We start from the raw sequence: 19,541 nt of genomic DNA, 5'->3' as shown, positions 1-19,541 counted from the left end.
CAGTTGAAGGGACAACTGCCTTGACGTCAGCAGAAAAATGTTGCGTTCTTTATATCCCTAACCTATATTATTAAAATATGTAAAATACATAAATACCTATATTCATATATATACATATATATATAAATATATATATAAAATATATATAAATACCTATATTATTAAAAATAATGAGCTCTAAAGATGTAAGAAAGTGTTAGCTTCTTGCGCTCAAGGGTATTGCACTTAATGTGCAGGGCATTAGAGTGACAGGGTAAAAACTCCGTAAAAATGAAGTTATGCCCTTGGTTTTATCAGAAGTACATGTGTCTGGTGTGATCTGAGGTGATCTACATTATCCAGGGGATGGCAGATATATCATCAGACTTTTAGGAGGCCTATGCTTTTCTGTAACATTATCTAGAGGCCAAGCAAGACAAACCCCAGGGCCAAACAGTATCAGGTACCTAGACAAGTGTTAATGAATCCCCACCATTGCAGAAGGCAGGGATTCAGACCCAAATTACAACATCTGAATGTCAGTGTCTACAGGTGTCTTAACAGCCTCCACCATCACTTAAAAATTGGGAACAGGATTTAGAAAACTAAATAGGAAGTGTCTAATTTCATCTGAGATTACTTAGGACACACAGCCTGGCTTCCTAAAAAGGTGAAGCTTCCTAAAAACCTGAAGCTTTCACAGGTCCCATGTTATTTCTGTCAGCCTTTTGCGCATCTTTTACAAAGACACCTTAAACAGTACTGGATGCCCATTCGTAAGCAACTGAATCACACTAATAGTGAATACTAACAGTAGAGCCCAGAAAAAAGATTCAATTCACTCTAATACAAACATTAACTGGTTGATCAGTTGAATTAGTTTCTCTGTTTCACTGACTTAAGGAATGCACAGCATATTTGAAAACCTAAATTTAAGCATTGTTTTCTCAAACTGAATCCCTTTCCAAATCTAACCTTACAGCTTGCACACTTGCTGGAAAATTTACTTCATGCAAATCTCCCTGCACAAATCTCACCATCAGGATGTATATCAGTAAACAGACTCAACATTCTCACACTGAATATCTTGAGATCCTTGTTTCCCAAGTGTTAAATAATTTGCAAAGCATGGACTTTATGACAGCGCATATGTGTCAGTGTCATGAACATCTTTAAAACTGTGTTTGTGACCACAATAATGACATAATGCATGAAATTCCAAAATAAGATTCTTTAACAGAGCGCAATACCTACTTATCCATAACATTCCTACTAACATCCACTTTTATTCACTAAGTATTAATACATCAATACAATAAACCACAGTACTTTGAGAAAATCATCATAAGTTAGTCAAGTCCTCCTGAAACTGTGTCAGTAATCCACACACACATCTACATATCTTTTAGAATCAGGCAGTGTTAGTCCATTTCAACTGCACTAAGAATTTCAAATTGAGTGAAAAATTAAATCAATCCTTCATTTCTTTCTGCCCCTCCTCTATTTTTCATTCTGTAAAGTCAAAGAAATACACCGAATTACCAACTGGAGCATGTCATCTATGGTCATACACAGGTTCTATCATCTTGGATTACAGAACAGACATCACTTTCTGTCAAAAATTGCTTAACCTCAGCCAACTTCAATCGCTTGCCAGTAGCCAAAGGAAAAGTCTATTGAAATTAAATCTTCCACTGTAGTTTCCCCTACTGTACTTTTACCAGGTTTGGGTTTTTTTTCAATTCTAATTTTAGAAGTCCCACCACTGTGGATTTTAAAAATTGATAAAACTCCACCAAATAAACAATAGCTAGCAATCCTGCACTGGCAGAAAAATAGACTCCATCTCTAGTATCTCTGATTCTATGGCTCAATAATGACTAATGATTTTCCTTGGCTGCTGGCAATAGTCTGTATGAAGACAAGTTGACAGGAAAGAAAACTAAAAAAATGTAAGAAAACAGGAGATAAGAAAGAAAGAAGTAAGAAAAAAGAAGTAAGGAGGAAAGTTGAAAGAAGGAAGGTCATAATGTGAAATTATAGTACAGGAACCCTGAAAAACAAGATTCAGTTTCCACTTCTACCACACCTAAGATGTCAGCATAGCAAGTCTTTTATTTCCCCAGTGCCTCATCCTCACACTACGTTTTTAACATCCAGGGATATGTGAGCACCACGTCAGCCTGTTAGTGGTGTCTGATAAAAAACATTAATACCTGGAGCAGTGAAAGGCCAATCTTTTACTGTATTTCATAAAAACCCACAAATATTCAAACAAAAAAGAAGCAGCTTAGATACTGTGAAGACAAGGCAATATGAATGTTTCTGGAACAATTTACTTACTAAATAGTACATTCATTCAAAAAAAGAGCAGTTATTAATTTTGCATTTTAGAACATTTATAATCTGATCCAAAATTGATTTTAGTTGTTAAGACTTTTACATTTATTTAAATACATTCTAAGCAGACTATCTGGTTTTGCACTGGCGTAACAAAAATTATTTAAACTTTAATTCTGAAAGAGAATGTGATACTCTCTATCTTCACTCATAGTATCATAGAATCACAGAATAGTTAGGGTTGTAAAGGACCTTAAGATCATCTAGTTCCAAGCCCCCTTGCCATGGGCAGGGACACCTCACACTAAACCATGTCTCCCAAGGCTCTGTCCAACATGGCCTTAACACCACCAGGAATGGAGCATTCACAACTTCCCTGGGCAATCCATTCCAGTGCCTCATTACCCTCACAGTAAAGAACTTCTTCCTTATATCCAAGCTAACCTTTCCCTGTTTAAGTTTGAACTCGTTACCGCTTGTCCTGTCAATACAGTCCCTAATGAAAAGTCCCTCCCCGGCATCCCTATAAGCCCCCTTTCAGATACTCGAAGGCTGCTATGAGGTCTCCATGCAGCCTTCTCTTCTCAAGGCTGAACAGCCCCAACTTTCTCAGCCTCTCTTCATATGGGAGGTGCTCCAGTCCCCTCATCATCCTCGTGGCCCTCCTCTGGACTTGTTCCAACAGTTCCATGTCCTTTTTATGTTGAGGACACCAGAACTGTAAACCATACTCCAAGTGAGGTCTCACGAGAGCAGAGTAGAGGGGCAGGATAACCTCCTTTGACCTAGTGGTCATGCTCCTCTTGATGCAGCCCAGGATACGATTGGCTTTCTGGGCTTCAAGCGCACACTGAAGCCTGCTCATGATCATTTTCTCATCGACCAGCACCCCCAAGTCCTTCTCCTCAGGGCTGCTCTGAATCTCTTCTTTGCTTAACCTGTAGCCATGCCTGGGATTGCTTCAACCCAGGTGTAGGACCTTGCACTTGGCATGGTTCAACTTCATAAGGCTGGCATCCGCCAACCTCTCAAGCGTGTCAAGGTCCCTCTGGATGGCATTCCTTCCCTCCAGCCTATCAACCGAACCACACAGCTTGATGTCATCGGCAAACTTGCTGAGGGTGCACTCAATCCAACTGTCCATGTCAGCGACAACGATGTTGAACAATACCGGTCCCAACACTGATCCCTGAGGGACACCACTTGTTATTGGTCTCCAGACGAATGTTTAGCCATTGACCACAACTCTTTACATGTGGCCATCCAGCCAGTTCTTTATCCACCGAGTGGTCCATTCATCAAATTGATGTCTCTCCAATTTAGAGACAAGGATGTCATGTGGGACAGTGTCAAACGCTTTGCACAAATCCAGGTAGATGACATCCACTGCTCTACCCCTGTCCATCAGTTCCGTAGCCCCATCATAGAAGGCCACCAAACTGGTCAGGCAGGATTTCCCCTTAGTGAAGCCATGCTGGCTGACACCAAGAACCTTGGTTTTTTTTCATGTGCCTTAGCATGCCTTCCAGGAGAATCTGCTCCAAGATTTTGCCAGGCACAGAGGTGAGACTGACTGGTCTGTAATCCCCTGGGTCATCCATTTTCCCCTTCTTGAAAATGGGGGTTATATTTCCCTTTTTCCAGTCATCGGGAACTTCACCTGACTGCCAAGATTTTTCAAATATGATGGACAGTGGCTTAGCAACTTCATTCACCAGTTCCTTCAGGACCCGCAGATGGATTTCTTCACGTAATTCTTCACATAACCCTACTGATAATGTTCTCTACCAAATTTTGCTACTTAAAGTCAACAAAATAAACCAGCGTTCAAAGTGTTGTAGACATGTTCTTCACCTTTTCTGACCTCGTATTTGTCTCTTTTAACATATTCACTACTTGAATAACTACACAAATGATCAAATTGAAATACATTTTATTATATCCCTCTACTACTTATTATGAAAAATGTTAAATAGTTCTGACACAAGTGAGTGATGAAGACGTATTAGTGGCTCTTTTACATCACTTCTGTTGTTCTTGACACGCATCAGAGAAGGCAGCAACATTCTTCAATTCTTCCACTTCATATTTGTACAAGAAAGGTTACAAAGATGCGTAAGCTACGTATCGATATGAAGACTCGTTATATAAATGGACACAAAACTCAGATCTCCATGCCCACGTGCCACAGTCACTTACACCATCGCCTTTTCCAAACGTGTTTAAAAATACATGCAACAAAGGAAGAGATAATGAAGACCTTACCAAAGCTGGCATTCCATGTACAAGTAATGAAGGTCAGAAGTATCAGAATCCAGCATTTTATAATCAGTAAGGAAAATAAAATAATGGAACACAATCCTAGGTTCTGTTTGTTCATGGTCTGGGTTTTTTTTATATATATTATTTTATTTTTTTAAATATATGAAGCAATTAGGAAAAACAAAGCTTCACTCACTAAGACTAAAATCATGCTGTACAGTTAGCACTATAAAACTATTACTTGTAGTAATACTAACAGATTTTATTGTGTGGAAGACAGATCATTTATTCTATATGCAATTAACTGTATTATTACTATTCTGTACAGCATGTAAACCATGACATGCAGACAAACAATCTGTCAATTTCTCTGCAAAAACAGTGGGTCAAAGCAATATCCTACAAGAGCATCACACAACAAGTCTGAGGTAAGAAAGAAAAATATGACAGGATCATCACCTTCAGATCTGAATGCAATAAAAACCAGGAAGCAATTTCCTCTTTGGTGCATGTTGCAAATGCCCACTGATACATTTAAAGGAAGTGTCCTTCTACCCATTGAAAGCAATACTTGATTTCCTCTTTTGCAATCTGTGTTTTAAAGAACTTGACATGTTTCCATGTGCCTTTCAGCTGGTGATTTTCTGACAAGGTAAGTCTCCCCCTTGCCAACCTGTATTTCACAGTTGTGAAATTTGACTGTATGTCAGCAAACATTAACAGGACCAATGAAATAAAATGGCTATTTCTCTACAAGATCAGGAGGAAAAAATTAAAGACCAGATTTTATGAGGTTAGCATTTCTTTTCAAATTATCTATGCAACTGTGAAACCAGTTCAGCTGTTTCATAGAAGAAAAAAACACACAACGGCATCTTCATGTATTACAGACATGCCATGTGAGAGGGAAAAGCTTATGAAAAATTGAAGTAGGTTTGTCTCACAGCAGTTACTTTGTCCCCCATAGTTGTGGCATGGTATGAAGAGTACTGCTGAGTTAATACAACCAGAATCTCAAAGCTGAGGGCACCAGTTTTATAGGGACATTCTTCCCCCAATCTCTGAGCTGTCCAGTATTGAGGCAAAACCACTGCTACCAAGAGGCAGCAGGAGAGAGACAAATCTACTTCCACCTTAGCCCTACAGTGACAAATGCTCTTTCAAGATGCAGCTATAAGGAATTTGTTCCAATATTCCTCCCAGCATGCAGAGGCACCTTCTATGAATGCTCCACAGGACAACTGTCCCATTCCACACTGCTATTCCACACTGGGGTCAATTGCAGTACAATTCATAAAGAATAAATACAAAAGGCAAAGTATTTTTCATCGACGGTCATAAAACAATTGTCAAATATCATGCTTTATGAATGTTTTCTCACAGTGCAATAAAAACTGCTATTTTTCTACAATGAGAACTCATCAAGGGACTTTAATGTTCTATTGTGGCTCCTTGCTTCAGCTGTATATCCCATGTCACAACAGTTTTAATCCCAGAATTTTAAACCCCTTTCCCAATAACGGGTTCAAGTCTCATCACCTGAGATTGGGTTGCCTAATGCCAAAACTGAAATCACAGGAGACAAGTTTTTTCACATCCTGAAGCCTTGATCCTGAAATTAACAGGAGATTTTAAGCATGACAAAAACACCTGAACAAGTCCCTAAATCAATTATGTACTGTAATACATCAAAAGGTATGCTAGGAACATTATGATCACATCTGAAGTGCAGATTACTCAACTGGTATAATCCAGCCTGCTAGTAAGTAGAGAAACGTTGTACTAACACTTACGGTTAATAACTAAAACTACAGAAATATTTTTTTCTATGTCAGTAATTTGTCCGTCAATTTTAATTCAGCAAAGAAATAAACTGTTACCATGTATTTGCTCTTACTATATAGCAAAGATGCTTATAATGAATGATGATAAGCAGGAGCATGAATGAACAGTTGCCAGGCAACCAATAAATAAAGGTTCCAAATAGCATGACCCCTCTTTAAAGGATAAAGCTCTAATCATAATTATTTTTCAAATCCATTTCAGTGCCAACTAAAACCATGTTTGTAGCACTAATCCTGGTCTTCCTCATACAAAATGAAACTAAATCTGTCATTTGACTTATCACAGATAACAAATTAAACAGATTTAACCTGCTCCTTCAGATTATGGTCAATAATGTAGTTTGAGGATAGCAAACAGGTCAGACAATAGACTGGAATCAGACACAGAGAGGTGAGAAGAACTAAGCAATTTAAATAGATAATTTAAATATTTTTTTAAATTACATTGTTACTTTAAAGATCTTCAAAAAGCATTAACCCAAAGCCCTCCAGTATTTAACCCCACAGTAAAGTAGAAGAATGAGACAGAGTAAAATACTGAAAACAGATACAGTTTGAAACGTTCTCTATATAACACTGCATTCTAGCTTCTAAACTCTTACAACTCTGTCTTGAGTGCGTAAGAAGAGCTGAGGTGCCTAGAGCAAGCACTGACCTTTTAGACAGATTCAAATAAAACTGACGAAGAGCAGTATAAATCTTAAACCAGCTAAAGAACATAATATATCCACTCTGAAGAAACAATGAATAGTTATGCAGTTTTACATTATGCCTTCTGAATAATGGAAGGCGGAAAGCTTGCATTTGTCCAGGGGTTTTAGGTGAGCTAACAAATTGTATATTTGTTTTAGTAAGACCTCATGTCAGAAAACATTAGGAATATCATAATTTTGGAAGTATTCCTAATTTTGGTAGATTTACTTTTCCTTACATTAAGTGATTACATAAATCTTTTAACCATTTTATTTCTTTAGTTGAATAGAGAATCACTAAGAGGTCTGACATTTAAACACAAAACAGGCAAAAATTTCCAACAGTAAGATGAACCACAAGTATAAACAAATATGACTTGGTCTAACATACTACATCAATTGGGAACTCATAAGAACCGGGACCATTTTTTCAGTCTGTCTTTGAACAACATACATGCAACATAATCCATAAACTTCCCTGCAACATTAGAAGCACAAAATAATTTCCTGCTTTACAGTAGAAAATGACCAACTGAAATTTTTGTATACAGGAATTATTGTTTATATTACAGTAGAGAATGCACTCTGCCAGCTACTAGCCTCTATATGTATTTCTTCCTATCAAACAAGAGCCAGTTCATTATAGTAGTCATTTACCTTCTATGACAAGAAAGTGTTCTGTTGCCTATTAATCAGACACGTAACTTTCCCATTATTTTCCTTATCTAGATATATCTAATCATTAGAAGCCTTTACAGGAGGTTTTCTATGCATCTGAATTTCCTCAAAAGCAAATAGGAAATACACCACATTATATCTGTATTTTTATTGACTAGTATTTCAACCATTAACCGTCTCCACCACCTGATTCAGTAATTCCTCTCCATCCTAGTAATTTCTATTTGAACTTCTTGTTCTAACAAAAATCCAATTCATTTAGCTGACACCTTATATAAGAGTAAGATTCAGATTTTAAATAACCGAGAATCATGCACACTGACTACAACTAGAAACAATGCAGAAGATCCTGGAAGTTCCTTCTAGGACACATGCCACTAGTTATATCAAAACTATCTTAACTGCTTCTATACAGTTTTGAGCTTGAATTTTAACAGATTATAGAAATATTGTGTTGCACTTGCAAACCTGACAATCAAGCCCGCTTCATAAAAAGTGTGTAAAGGTGATACTGGAGGACTTTATCCCATTCCAAATGTTTATTCCCTTTCAGATACCAGCTGAAGAATTAAACTGGTCTGGTTTTAAGCTTAAAAGGCCCAAAGCCTATGGGAGAAAAGGTCACGCTTTACCATTCAGCAGAACCTGAAGGCTAATTGTAAAGTTATTAATGGTGAAAACAATGGGGTTCACAGGCACTTATTACCATGAAGGAAAGTAATGGTATTTTCCTGAAAATTCTACTGTATTTTGTTCCACAGTATGCAATTTAACTCTTCCACCTCTGAAAACAGAGAAATAACTGTATGGCCTTACAGAGGTGCATAATTTTCAGACCTACCCTAGGAATTCAAGTCTAAATATTTAGCACTAGAAGAAGGAAAACAAAGCATAACAGCCAGCTTGAGGAGAAAGATGATTCTGAAGCATGCTTTCTCTCTAGTGTTTTCCACATCACAGATGCAGTCAATGAAGCTAGGTGATATTCTAAAAAAATACTTCTTTGCTCAACAGGGTTTACACAGATGCTTAGTTGAGTAACAGTAGGCAGTATTAGCATCCGGAGATTAATCTTATTTTAGATGTATGATGATCCTGTCTTCCAAACAAGGTATTCTTGTTTCAGTAACCATTTTTCCCTTAACAAAACAGTGACATCATTTTTTAATTTATTTTCTATTGAGTACTTCATAGTAAATATACAAACACATATAATTCAAATATATAAATAAATCAAAAGATAACATTAGAAGATAAACTCACAGGATGATACCAGCTCAATATTGTTGGCTTTAGGAAAACATGTATATATAAGTAGTCTATATTGATGATACCTGTGAAAGACCATCTGCAGACACTCCAAATAACATAGAATCATAGAATAGTTAGGGTTGGAAAGAACCAACCCCCTGCCATAGGCAGGGACACCTCACACTGAACCATGTCTCCCAAGGCGCTGTCCAAATCGGCCTTGAACATCATGAGGGAAGGAGCATTCACAACTTCCTTGGGCAACCCATTCCAGTGCCTCACCACCCTTACAATAAAGAACTTCCTCCTTATATCCAATCTAAATTTCCCCTGTTTAAGTTCAAACTCATTACCGCTTGTCCTGTCAATACAGTCCCTAATGAAAAGTCCCTCCCCAGCATCCCTATAAACACCCTTTCAGATACTGGAAGGCTGCTATGAGATCTCCACGCAGCCTTCTCTTCTCCAGGTTGAACAGCCCCAACATTCTCAGCCGGTCTTCATACAGGAGGTGCTCCAGTCCCCTGATCATCCTCGTGGCCCTCCTCTGGACTTGTTCCAACAGTTCCATGTCCTTCTTATGTTGAGGATACCAGAACTGTACACCATACCCCAAGTGAGGTCTCACAAGAGCAGAGCAGAGGGGCAGGATCACCTCCATTTAAAATGTAAACAACTATTATTCCATCCACTATCTTATTCATGTCTACCTTCCTCTGCAAATGTACAGAAATAGCTGAAAATAGTACACAATCTCTATACTGACGGACTAATTGTTCCATTTCTGCACTTACTTAGTGAAGTTATTGTTTTGGACCAGTAGTTCAGCACTGAGAAGATGGAGCTACCTTAGCTTTTCTCATGATGTCAGAAACAAAGTCTCACAAAAATGCTACTGGCAATCACTGGACCTTGAAAATTAATGCTAAAACCTTCCAACACATAAGATTGTGTGAACCCTAAGCCTTATCATGATTAAATATCAGTTTACAATCATCTGTCATGCAGCTTTACCATAAACCTCTTACTGGCTCAAGAGAGCAATTGTGCCCCTCCAGATTCCTGTACTCCGATATCTGAATCCTACGCAACTATGTCTACACATGAAATATTACATACATGAATACATTTCTGGACTGACAACTCGGCTATCATTGGAAACTTAAAGACTTCATCCATGAAAATGCATGGTTAAAAGAAATTTCACAGAGGGCAATCAAACTACGAGGAACAATAATGTTTACACAAGCTTGCAAACTTCAGCTTTCTTTTTCTTTTAAAAGATAACATCATTATTTAATATCTTTGAGCTATGGTAGTATCTGCTAAGGACTGCCCTGGCTCATAGCCTAACAAACCTACATCGAAACAAACAACCCAAAACAAAGCATCATATACTATTGCACACATTTTGTCTATCAGTCAGGAATGTGGATTAAATCAACAGAACAACAAAAGGAAATAAATGATCTCCACATTTTCTAATGTTCAACAGGTATTATCTGGACTTTGTTTAGAGACAGTAAGAAATGGAAAAAAACAAAACAAAACACTGCTTTCTAACCACCCTAAGCATTTTTCAGTAACATTTCATTCAACTGTATGTACACTACTTCTTTCCTGAACCGTACTTTGCATATTCTTATTGCTATAAGAAATACTTGTCATATTTTCACAATTTACTATTAAGTACAAGTGGTTTATGCACTTGTGCTGACACACAGGGTTGTACAGCACAATACATGCATGCTGTTGCCAACTCTTTTGCCTCAAATTTCCCCTGCTTTTAGCCTTTGCTATTCCCAGTGAAAAGAAAGTTGAATTTTTAGTGCTATTCAAACAACGCGAACATGGCAATGGCTGTTCTGGGGCAGATCTTAGGTCTACACAGCCCAGGACCATGTCACTGAGAGTTGTCAAAGGCCCAGGGTAAAGCCTCATATTAGGAAAACTTAAAATACCAGAGTAACTCCCTGCAACTCTTTTAGCTCCCAGCAATCTGTTGCTCAGACTTAAATATGAAAAGAGACTGGGAGCACTGACATATGATAACACACTTTGTTTCTGAAGAACTGAGATGAAGAACAGGAGATGGCCTATTTCAAAGGGAGAAATATGTGCTCATCACACGCACATGCTACTTCATTCCACCCAGCAGTGTTTCTTGCTTCCAATACTGCCTTTGCCCTCAAAATGTACTGTTTTCCATATGGAAGAGGTGGCAAAAAAGAAAGTGCTTCCCTTCTTATAAAACCTCCTGACTGGAGTTGGCCTCCTGTTCATATTCCACTTGACTAAACCAATCTTTTTTCTCCTCCCACACTAGCTCCATCTGCCGCCCGTCTCTCCAGCAGAGCCAGATGCCAGAAAAGCAGACTACTGTGGGAGGAGAAAATTCTGTCGCTGGAATTTCTTCCCTATACCCTGCAGGGGGCCAGCCTGTGAAGCCTGGAGAGGATACAGAGAGCAACTTCCTCTCTTCCATACTGTCTTCCCCTGCTCATCGGTAAAGAAGGCAGCTGAGGACATGAGCAAAAGAAGAATAAAACTTCAACATGCATTCTGAAATTTTTTACTTTAGTATTTATACAGCAAAAGTCTCACAATTGTACTCTGGACCTGAGCACAGTACACACCACATAAACATGCAAGAAGACACGAGTCCTGCCCCAAAGAGCTTACAGTCAAACAGAAGCAGAGATGCACACTGCTTATAAGGAACAAACAAGACCAACTAGAACGTAGACGAGAAAAAAGAAAGACTAGGACTTATAAACAGGAAAGACCTTAATGATGGAGTAAAAGACAATACTGTCTGAAGAAATAAAAGTCAGAGACAAGCTATGGTTGTGTGTTGTTAGGCTGAGAGGATTGCATGTGGCAAGGGAAACTGCCTATAGAGAGGGAAAGACTTGAATGAAAGCAGTCATGGGGAAAGAAAAAGTGGGGGAGGTTTATACATTTGAGGTCATCTTGCATGCCTCAGAAAGGGAAGAAGTACAGGTAAAAACTTCAGACAAAGAAAGTCTAGGAACAGAGATCATCTGCAGGAGTGATTCTGACAGAGACAGTAGCAAAAATAAGAGTGAGTGAGAACAAGAGCTCATATGAAACAAGCAAGCGTGCATATGTGCGAGACAGAGAAAAAGACACAGGCTTTATTCTCTGAAAGAATTGTGGGAACCCAGGGGATGAAAGCAACTAGAAACAAAAACGAGGGCAATGGATGGGTGCAGCATAAAGTTTGGAGTGGCACTGGCAGGATGGAAGAAAGTGAAGGCACACAAGGATTTAAGAGAAAAACAGAAGTTGAAAGAGCCCATATTAAATTAAAAAGAGACACATGACAAAAAAGATGAAGTCGAACAGACAGGGAAAGGAAGAGGGAAATACATCACGTTGAAACAGATTAAGAAACGGGGCTCACAGCAGAACGAAAAGAGAGAGAAAAAGAAAAGAAGAATATATGCAAAAATGATAAAGTCAGTAAAGGAACATCAGTTAACAAAAAGCACTACGCAAAAACCCCAGACGGGAAAACTGGGAATGTACAGAAGATTGACTGGAAGTGGATGCCCACTGAATTCTCAGTGTCATAAACTTTGCCCCATCTAGGCATCCCCACATTTTATTATCTTTTTCACTTGGAAAAATGCTGTTTCCTGGTCCTCCACACCCTCCAACTTCTGTGCTATACTTGCACCTTCGTGCCGTGGCAACTTTGTTATCTTTTAATAGGAAAAAGATGTTATCTTGTAAAATACTTTACCACAAAGAAACGTGCCAAAATCTTAAGTTTCCTTCCTCCTGTTCCCATAAGACTCTTTCATTCGTTCATTTAAAAAGGAAAACTCAGCAATACAGTGTTCTCTTACGCCCAAGATATGCAGTCTTCCCTGAGATACATCCTTCTCCCCAAGAGTCCCCACGTGCCCAAGGCAAGGGTCTCCCCTCCGCGCTGGGCGGGTGAGGGCAGAGCGGCTGCTGAGGCTGCGCCTGGCGCCCAGCTCGGCGCTTTGTGCGGCCGCGGACATCGGGATCTTCGGTCGAAACGCATCCACCGGGCGGGGAACTCAGGGAGCGGAGGTAGCTGTAGGCTGCTGGAAAGAAAGCCACCACAGACCTCTGCCCTGACTGCTGGAAGACATAGCTGACTGGCTATTTCATTTCATTTAAGGGATGTAAGAAAAGGGAAGGGGGAACGGGAGAGGGGGAGCACACACGATCGCACACGCACACGGCTGATCTTACCTCCACATTGAAATACTGCTCCGCTTTGCACACTGTAGCACATAAAATCCAAAGGAAGGTTTGCAAGAAAAACACCCTGGACTGAGACACGAAATCCAACCGGCTTCTAGTGCTGGATGCGAGTACGATCATAGTGAACTGTGCTTCAGCGGGTGGAAGATCTCTTTCTCTCACCTTGCCTTAAACAAATACACAAACAAACCAACCCCCGGCCGTGTCGGTGAAGAGCCCGTAGCGCAGGTTCACCCACAGCAGGGGAGGAGCAGGAGGAGCAGCAGACACTTCACAGCACTGGCGGCGGCAGGGGCAGGGTCAGCTCTCGCTCATCCTCACCACCAGTCCCGTAAAGAGGGAATGCGGCGTCCGAGTGCAGCCACAGCTCCTGCACGACTCCCCTCTGGCCAGCACCAGCAACCGCCTCCCCGTGTCCTCCCTTCTCTCCCTCCTCCCCCTCCCCCTCCTCCTCCTCTTCTCCCTCCTCCTTCTATCTCCTCCCCCTCCAAGGGAAGGCCGGCCTAGCGGCGCGGCGCGGGCGCGGCTCTGCTCAGCTCGGCTCGGCTCGGCTTGGCTCGGACCGGCGCGGCTCAGCTCGGCGCACTACCTTGCCTGGCCTGGCCCGGCCCGGTCCGGCCCGGCCTAGCCTACCCTTTCCTTGCCTCGCCTCACATCTCCCCCCGTCGCTCCCCTCCACTCCAGAATGTTCAGCCGAAATCTACATGGCCCCGCCTAGTAGGCGTTTCACAGGCAGCGGGTCCGCCAGGCGGCCCTGCCGCTCTTCCGCCGTGCGGCCGCGCGGGGCCCGCAGACAGCTGGCTGCCAGCGCGCTGCAGCTGAGAGCGGCTGTCGCGGGGGGGCCGCGTGGGAGGTGCTCTCGGCCTTTCCTTGCACGGGCGTACCCCAGCAGCTGTACAGGTGCCCGGTCTGCTGGCAGGGTGGACCATCTCTCCCCTCCTCACGAAGAGGAGCCCGGATCCCTCCCAGTGCGGTCAGGGGTCTGCATGTCGCCAGGGGGCTTCACCGGCCGCCATGTGCGCCGCTTGCTTCCTTTCGGCGGCAGCCCGGAGCGGCCGCCGGGGGGGGGTGGCTCTTTCAGCCTCGGCGTCCCCCCAGCCGCCACCGGGTGCGACCCATCTGCCCGTCCTCTCCCCTACCCGCGCCGCCTCGGTACCTCTGCACGCACCGAGACGGACCGCGGCGGAGGAGCTGGCAGAGCGAGCGGCACACCGAGGTCATAAAATCTTTGTATCAAGGAAGTTGGAAAAGACCTTTGAGATCATCAAGTCCAACCGTTAGTTACCTCAGGACTGCCAGGTTCACCACGAAACCATGTCGCTGAGGGCCTCATTTACACGTTTTTGAATACTTCCAGGGACGGTGACTCCACCACTGCCCTAGGAAGCTTGTTACAATACCTGACCACCCTGTAAGTGAAGAATTTTTTCCTAATACCCAACCTAAACCTCCCCTGGTGCAGCTTGAGGCCGTTTCGTCTTGTGCAGTCACTTGTTACCTGGGAGAAGAGATTGATCCCCAACCCGCTAGAACCGCCTTTCAGGCAGTTGTAAAGGAGGTTGGATGGTAGCTGAGGCGGAGGGATGGAGTGTCTGAAGTTCAGGGGACGGATGATTGTGAAGTCCAGAGGGCGTCCTGGGGCCATTTATTCCTTTTGCAGCTCAGAAGAAAATCCTGAATCGTTGCTGACAAAGTTCACAGAAATCCTGGTAATGTAATTAACAGTGACATAAACAAGCTGAGAAAAATCTGGGCATTGTGTTGATTGAAAATCTATTTTAATGAGTCCAGTGAGTCGCGTATTCAAGGGAAAACAATGTGAGAATACCTGTAGCACTAACAGACTTTGTGCTGGATATTGTGCAGGGCAGATAAACCACTCTTGCAGAGATTTTATGGTTAATGTGGCATTTTGTACAGTCCTTTGATATGTTACCTAGTCTAAGGAATGTGGTGTGATACACATTAAGGCAAACTATCACAATAATGCATCCTGGGAAAAAAAAAAAAAAAGCGAAGATATTGATCATGATGCAGAACAGCCTGGGAGCAGAATGTACAGGCGACAGCTGAAATCTCCTTACTCCAATAGTTGAGGTCAATGGCCAGAATTAAAACACATACAGAGTAGATGTATAGAATTTTCATAACACACAGTAGCAGGACATGGGAATGTGGTAGGTTCTGCATCATTTGTTATTGTAAGAGTAATGAAGAATTCATATTCTGCCTAATAAAAGTAATGCTATTTAAGCAGAATTCCCTATGTGATACACTTTTGCATGTTAACTGCTTGATCTTGTAGGCAGTTTGTGTTCTGCAGATTGTTAGTGATGTGAATGATGAAATAATGAAATACAGAGGTGACAGCAAGCTAGAAGGACCTCTTGGTGCTTTGGTAGCCACTGTTGGAAGTCAGAATGATTTTAACAAATTAAAGGAATGTCTTGGAACCATCAGGAGGAAACTTAATACTGACAAATGCAAATCACATTTGGGAAGAAGAATCAAAAGGATACTGGTAAAACAGCAGCACTTCAGAAGGGAATCTGGGGGCTGTAATGGACTGCAAAGTAAATATGAGTCAGCAATGTGCTGCCATTAAAGACAAGGCATTGAGGAGTGTATTAATAGGTGTGCAGTACTCCTGACAGGACAAATTATTTTTCTGCTAGGATTGATGAAGCCAGCTGTGATAAGCCTCAAACTAAGGGCAGTCCAGAGGAAAATAACAAAATACTAAAACTTGTAGAAACTAAAATGTGTAAAAGTTGAAAGAATACTATCTATTTATCCAGAGAAGACTGAAAATAAATGATTTCTTTATATGGAAAGTGTTGCTGTGAAAAGGACAAGGATATTTCTTTGTTTCTGGGATGGAGGAAAAATTGAATCAACTAAACTATTCAGAAAGTTCAGTGTTAGACAAAGCTTTCTAAAATGTGATAGTAGTAGCATGTGGAACAAAATACCTTACGGGAGTGTGGAATCTCTTCCAAGGTTTGATAGGCAAGAATATTACAGCTAACCTCCCTCCATTCCTAAACTAGTGTCTCTAGAAACATTTTTGTTTCTAGTATATCAGTAATTTATTTCCTTAAGCACTGTAACTGGTGTAAAAGAAACACTAAACCACTTCATACCATCCCTTTTGCTTTTTCTCTTCTCCTAAGTGACCTCCTCCTTGCCTTCACTCTCAGCGAGCGCTAGCTCTATTTTTGATGGTGCATTTTGTAGGCTCTGCTGTTAGTGTAATACCCAGAAATGGATACGGAAGTGGAAATAGATACGTTATTGTAACTGGAATTTCATTAAACTTCACTGTCATGACAATAAATAGCTATGGCTATTTATTATGAAGAGCACATGGCCAAATACAGCTGTCTCCTTCCTTTACACTGGATCCATTAGAAGAAAAAAGAAGAGCAATGGTATGAATAAAATGGTGGAGAACAGAATCACCCAAGTATTTGTAAGCATGTTTGAGGAAGAGAGAGGGAGACAACACAAGTAAAAAAATCGGTCAGGAAAGAGAGTATCAGTGTGTGAATATAAGTACCAAGGGAAAAGGCAAGGCATATGAAGGACAGAGATCTTTGAAGAGAAAAATGTGACTCAGGAATGTTTGTGTGAGGGAAGAATTATGGCTTTGAATATTTATGAGAAAGATGTGGGTAGGAACATGCAGGAGTAGGGTCAGAGCCTCATGGGATATGTGAGAAAGTAAAGACAAATAGAAAATTGAAAACTCCATACAGTTATATGTGTATGGGATTATGAGAGCGATTAAGGAAAAAATAGCAGCAAAGATGAAAAGGTAAGTAAACAAGGAAGGAAGCAGAAAAATGCAGTTAAAATTACATGTGAGCTATTTGTTGAAGTGTTTGAATAATTCAAGTTGTATGCTTTATAATTTCTTTCAGATTTTTATCTTTATCAAAGATTGTTCTTGCCTGTGGCAGTTACCAGCATTAATTAATAAGCAGTGAGCAAGTTTGTAAAGAAACAAAACTGAAAAATTTCCATTTAGTTCTAAAACTTTTAGCCGTTTTGAAAGGCAGGAAGAGATCTGTCTTCTGTGCTCTTAGCCAGCCCATTTACCAGCTGAGTTTCTTAGACTCTGTAGAATGTATCTTTTATGGATGATTATAGGCACAGGCTTACAGTGGATGATTAGTACCAGAAGCAGACGTAGACATCGTTAAACATTCCCATGTCAAGCTTTGAACAGAAGACAAAAATCTTCCATTTGCCTTTATGTCAATTCTGAATAGAAATGCATACAATAACTAAAAAAATCAAATATTGCAGGTTCTGCTTTCTGTATTTTGTGTTGCTTAGCTGCTGATAATACCACCTGGAATCTTTAAAGAGAAGACATCTTCTTTACAAGGTATAATAAACTGAAAAGATTTAGGGTAGATGTCACATATCTTACACATCTGTATTCATCTTACACTACATATTTAGTTCTGATTTGGAAAAGATGTTCTAAACTTACCCAATGAAAGAGACTTTCATAGATACGTCCATATGAAGTTTCACCTCAACATGCGAATAATTTCTTTACATTGAGGTTGGCAGAGCACTGAAACAGGCTGCCGAGAAACATTGTGGAATCTCCCTGTCTAGGGACATTCAAAACCCACCTGAACGTGTTCCTGTGCAACTTGCCCTATGTGCTCCTGCCTTGGCAGGGGGATTGGACTAGATGATCTCCTGAGGTCCATTCCAACCCCAAATATTCTGATTCTGTGATTCTGCGATTGGAAGGATCCTATAGGACATGAAGGCAACAAACTACTTCAACAGTGTAGGAGGGAATAGCACATTGAATATGTACCACTGCCAGGATCACACTCATATTTCATGTGTTCAGGTATATATGGTTCATTATTTACACAAGGTTTACTGGAGGCATAAGGCTATCCAGTCAGGAAGCAGAATTGACTTACATTGCCAATGCACTTTACTGTGTTGTCTTACAGCTCCACTAATGGCTTTACAAAGAATCTAAGTAAAGATAAATGACAGTTTAAAACCTCACACATAATTGTTGTAAGATGGCAAGGAAAATTGCTTGTGATCCTGCATAGAAGTGAGTAGTATTTCAGGATACTTTGGTTCATGTTTGGTTGCAATTTTTCACAGCCAGTGAAGTCAGAGAGGAAGAAAGTCTAAAAATGTAAAAAAATTAAAAAATATTAAGTTATAAGTTGAATTCCTAATTCATAGAGTTATAATATCGTAGAATAATTTAGACTAAATTAGACATCTGTAAGTCATCCAGCTATCTGCACAAAGCAGAGGCAACTCAGGTTTACTCTGGTGCTTGTTCAAGGAGCACGAATGAAGTTAATCTAACCCAAGAATCGTTTCCTAGTTTGAAATGCAATTTCTCTATCTCAAGGATCTATTTTGAGGTTAAAATTTCTTCTATGAGGCATTTGTCAGGCCTTCAGTTATTTTGCTGTTTGTGGTGGCAGGGCCCATTTCACCAAGTAGAGCAAGTACCTCTATCTCTTTAAGGCAAGAGAAGTGGTCAAGAAAAATAGATACACAAAATATGATTCTGTAGCTGAAGACTGAGAGAAATACATTTTAAAGGTAAAGAAGATACAGTGTGAATGAGAAATGGCTTCTGGAAGAAAAACATCAAGAAGTACAGAACAAGAAGAAAAGAGTAAGTAAAGAATATTTCTTTTTTTTCTTTTTTTTTTTTTTAATAGTAATATTTTCATAAGAACATTTCTAGGAGTATGAGTTCATATTGGTTTAGTGAAGAATAGATCCAGAAAATGGACGGAAGCAGCCAAGTCCTTACCTATTTACTCCATGTAACTGTTAATATCAAACTTTCTCTACTTTATGAGAATTTTCATGCTGCTATTTTCTCTCTGACTCCTAATACATTCTCTTCATGCTTTCTGATTTTTGGCTTAGTCTGCAGAGCAAGAAAGGCTCATTCAAGCATCAATTTCCCAACATACGTATCCAAAACTAAAGGGTTCTTTATAAGCAAAGGCTTAGAAGTGGTACAGCTGTCCTTTGGATTGTGTTGGTGATTATTCACTGAGTTTACAATAGTAAAAAGGAAAGCCGTCCAGTGTTTGTTGTGATATCCTACATTGAATATTATCTCCTTCATTTCTGCAAGGTGCTGTGTGTGCAAGATTGATAGCATTAACAGCCCAGAGAAGTACACATGAAACAGAAGTAAATAATGCAAAGC

At 40.4% G+C, this 19,541-nt stretch overlaps 1 protein-coding gene across 2 annotated transcripts in view; it reads right to left on the bottom strand.

The window, feature by feature from the left end:
* The window catches only part of MMP16 (matrix metallopeptidase 16), a 180,570-nt gene extending 166,795 nt beyond the window's left edge, over positions 1 to 13,775 (bottom strand). The window contains exon 1 of one of the 2 annotated variants that reach the window (XM_061346811.1): positions 13,298 to 13,775. In XM_061346811.1, coding sequence (XP_061202795.1) covers positions 13,298 to 13,429 — 132 coding nt within the window. In that variant the 5' untranslated portion in view covers positions 13,430 to 13,775. The remainder of the gene's footprint in view (positions 1 to 13,297) is intronic. The other variant, XM_061346812.1, reaches the window with a different exon arrangement.
* Positions 13,776 to 19,541: the final 5,766 nt, after the last annotated feature.

The sequence above is a fragment of the Neopsephotus bourkii genome, unplaced genomic scaffold (assembly GCF_033783945.1).
Source record: "Neopsephotus bourkii isolate Nb327-2 ecotype Australia unplaced genomic scaffold, CSIRO-AGI_Nbou_v1 NB_275, whole genome shotgun sequence".
NCBI classification, from domain to species: domain Eukaryota; kingdom Metazoa; phylum Chordata; class Aves; order Psittaciformes; family Psittacidae; genus Neopsephotus; species Neopsephotus bourkii.
The sequence above is the reverse complement of the archived record's forward strand: the minus strand, read 5'-3'. Positions and strand labels throughout refer to the sequence as shown.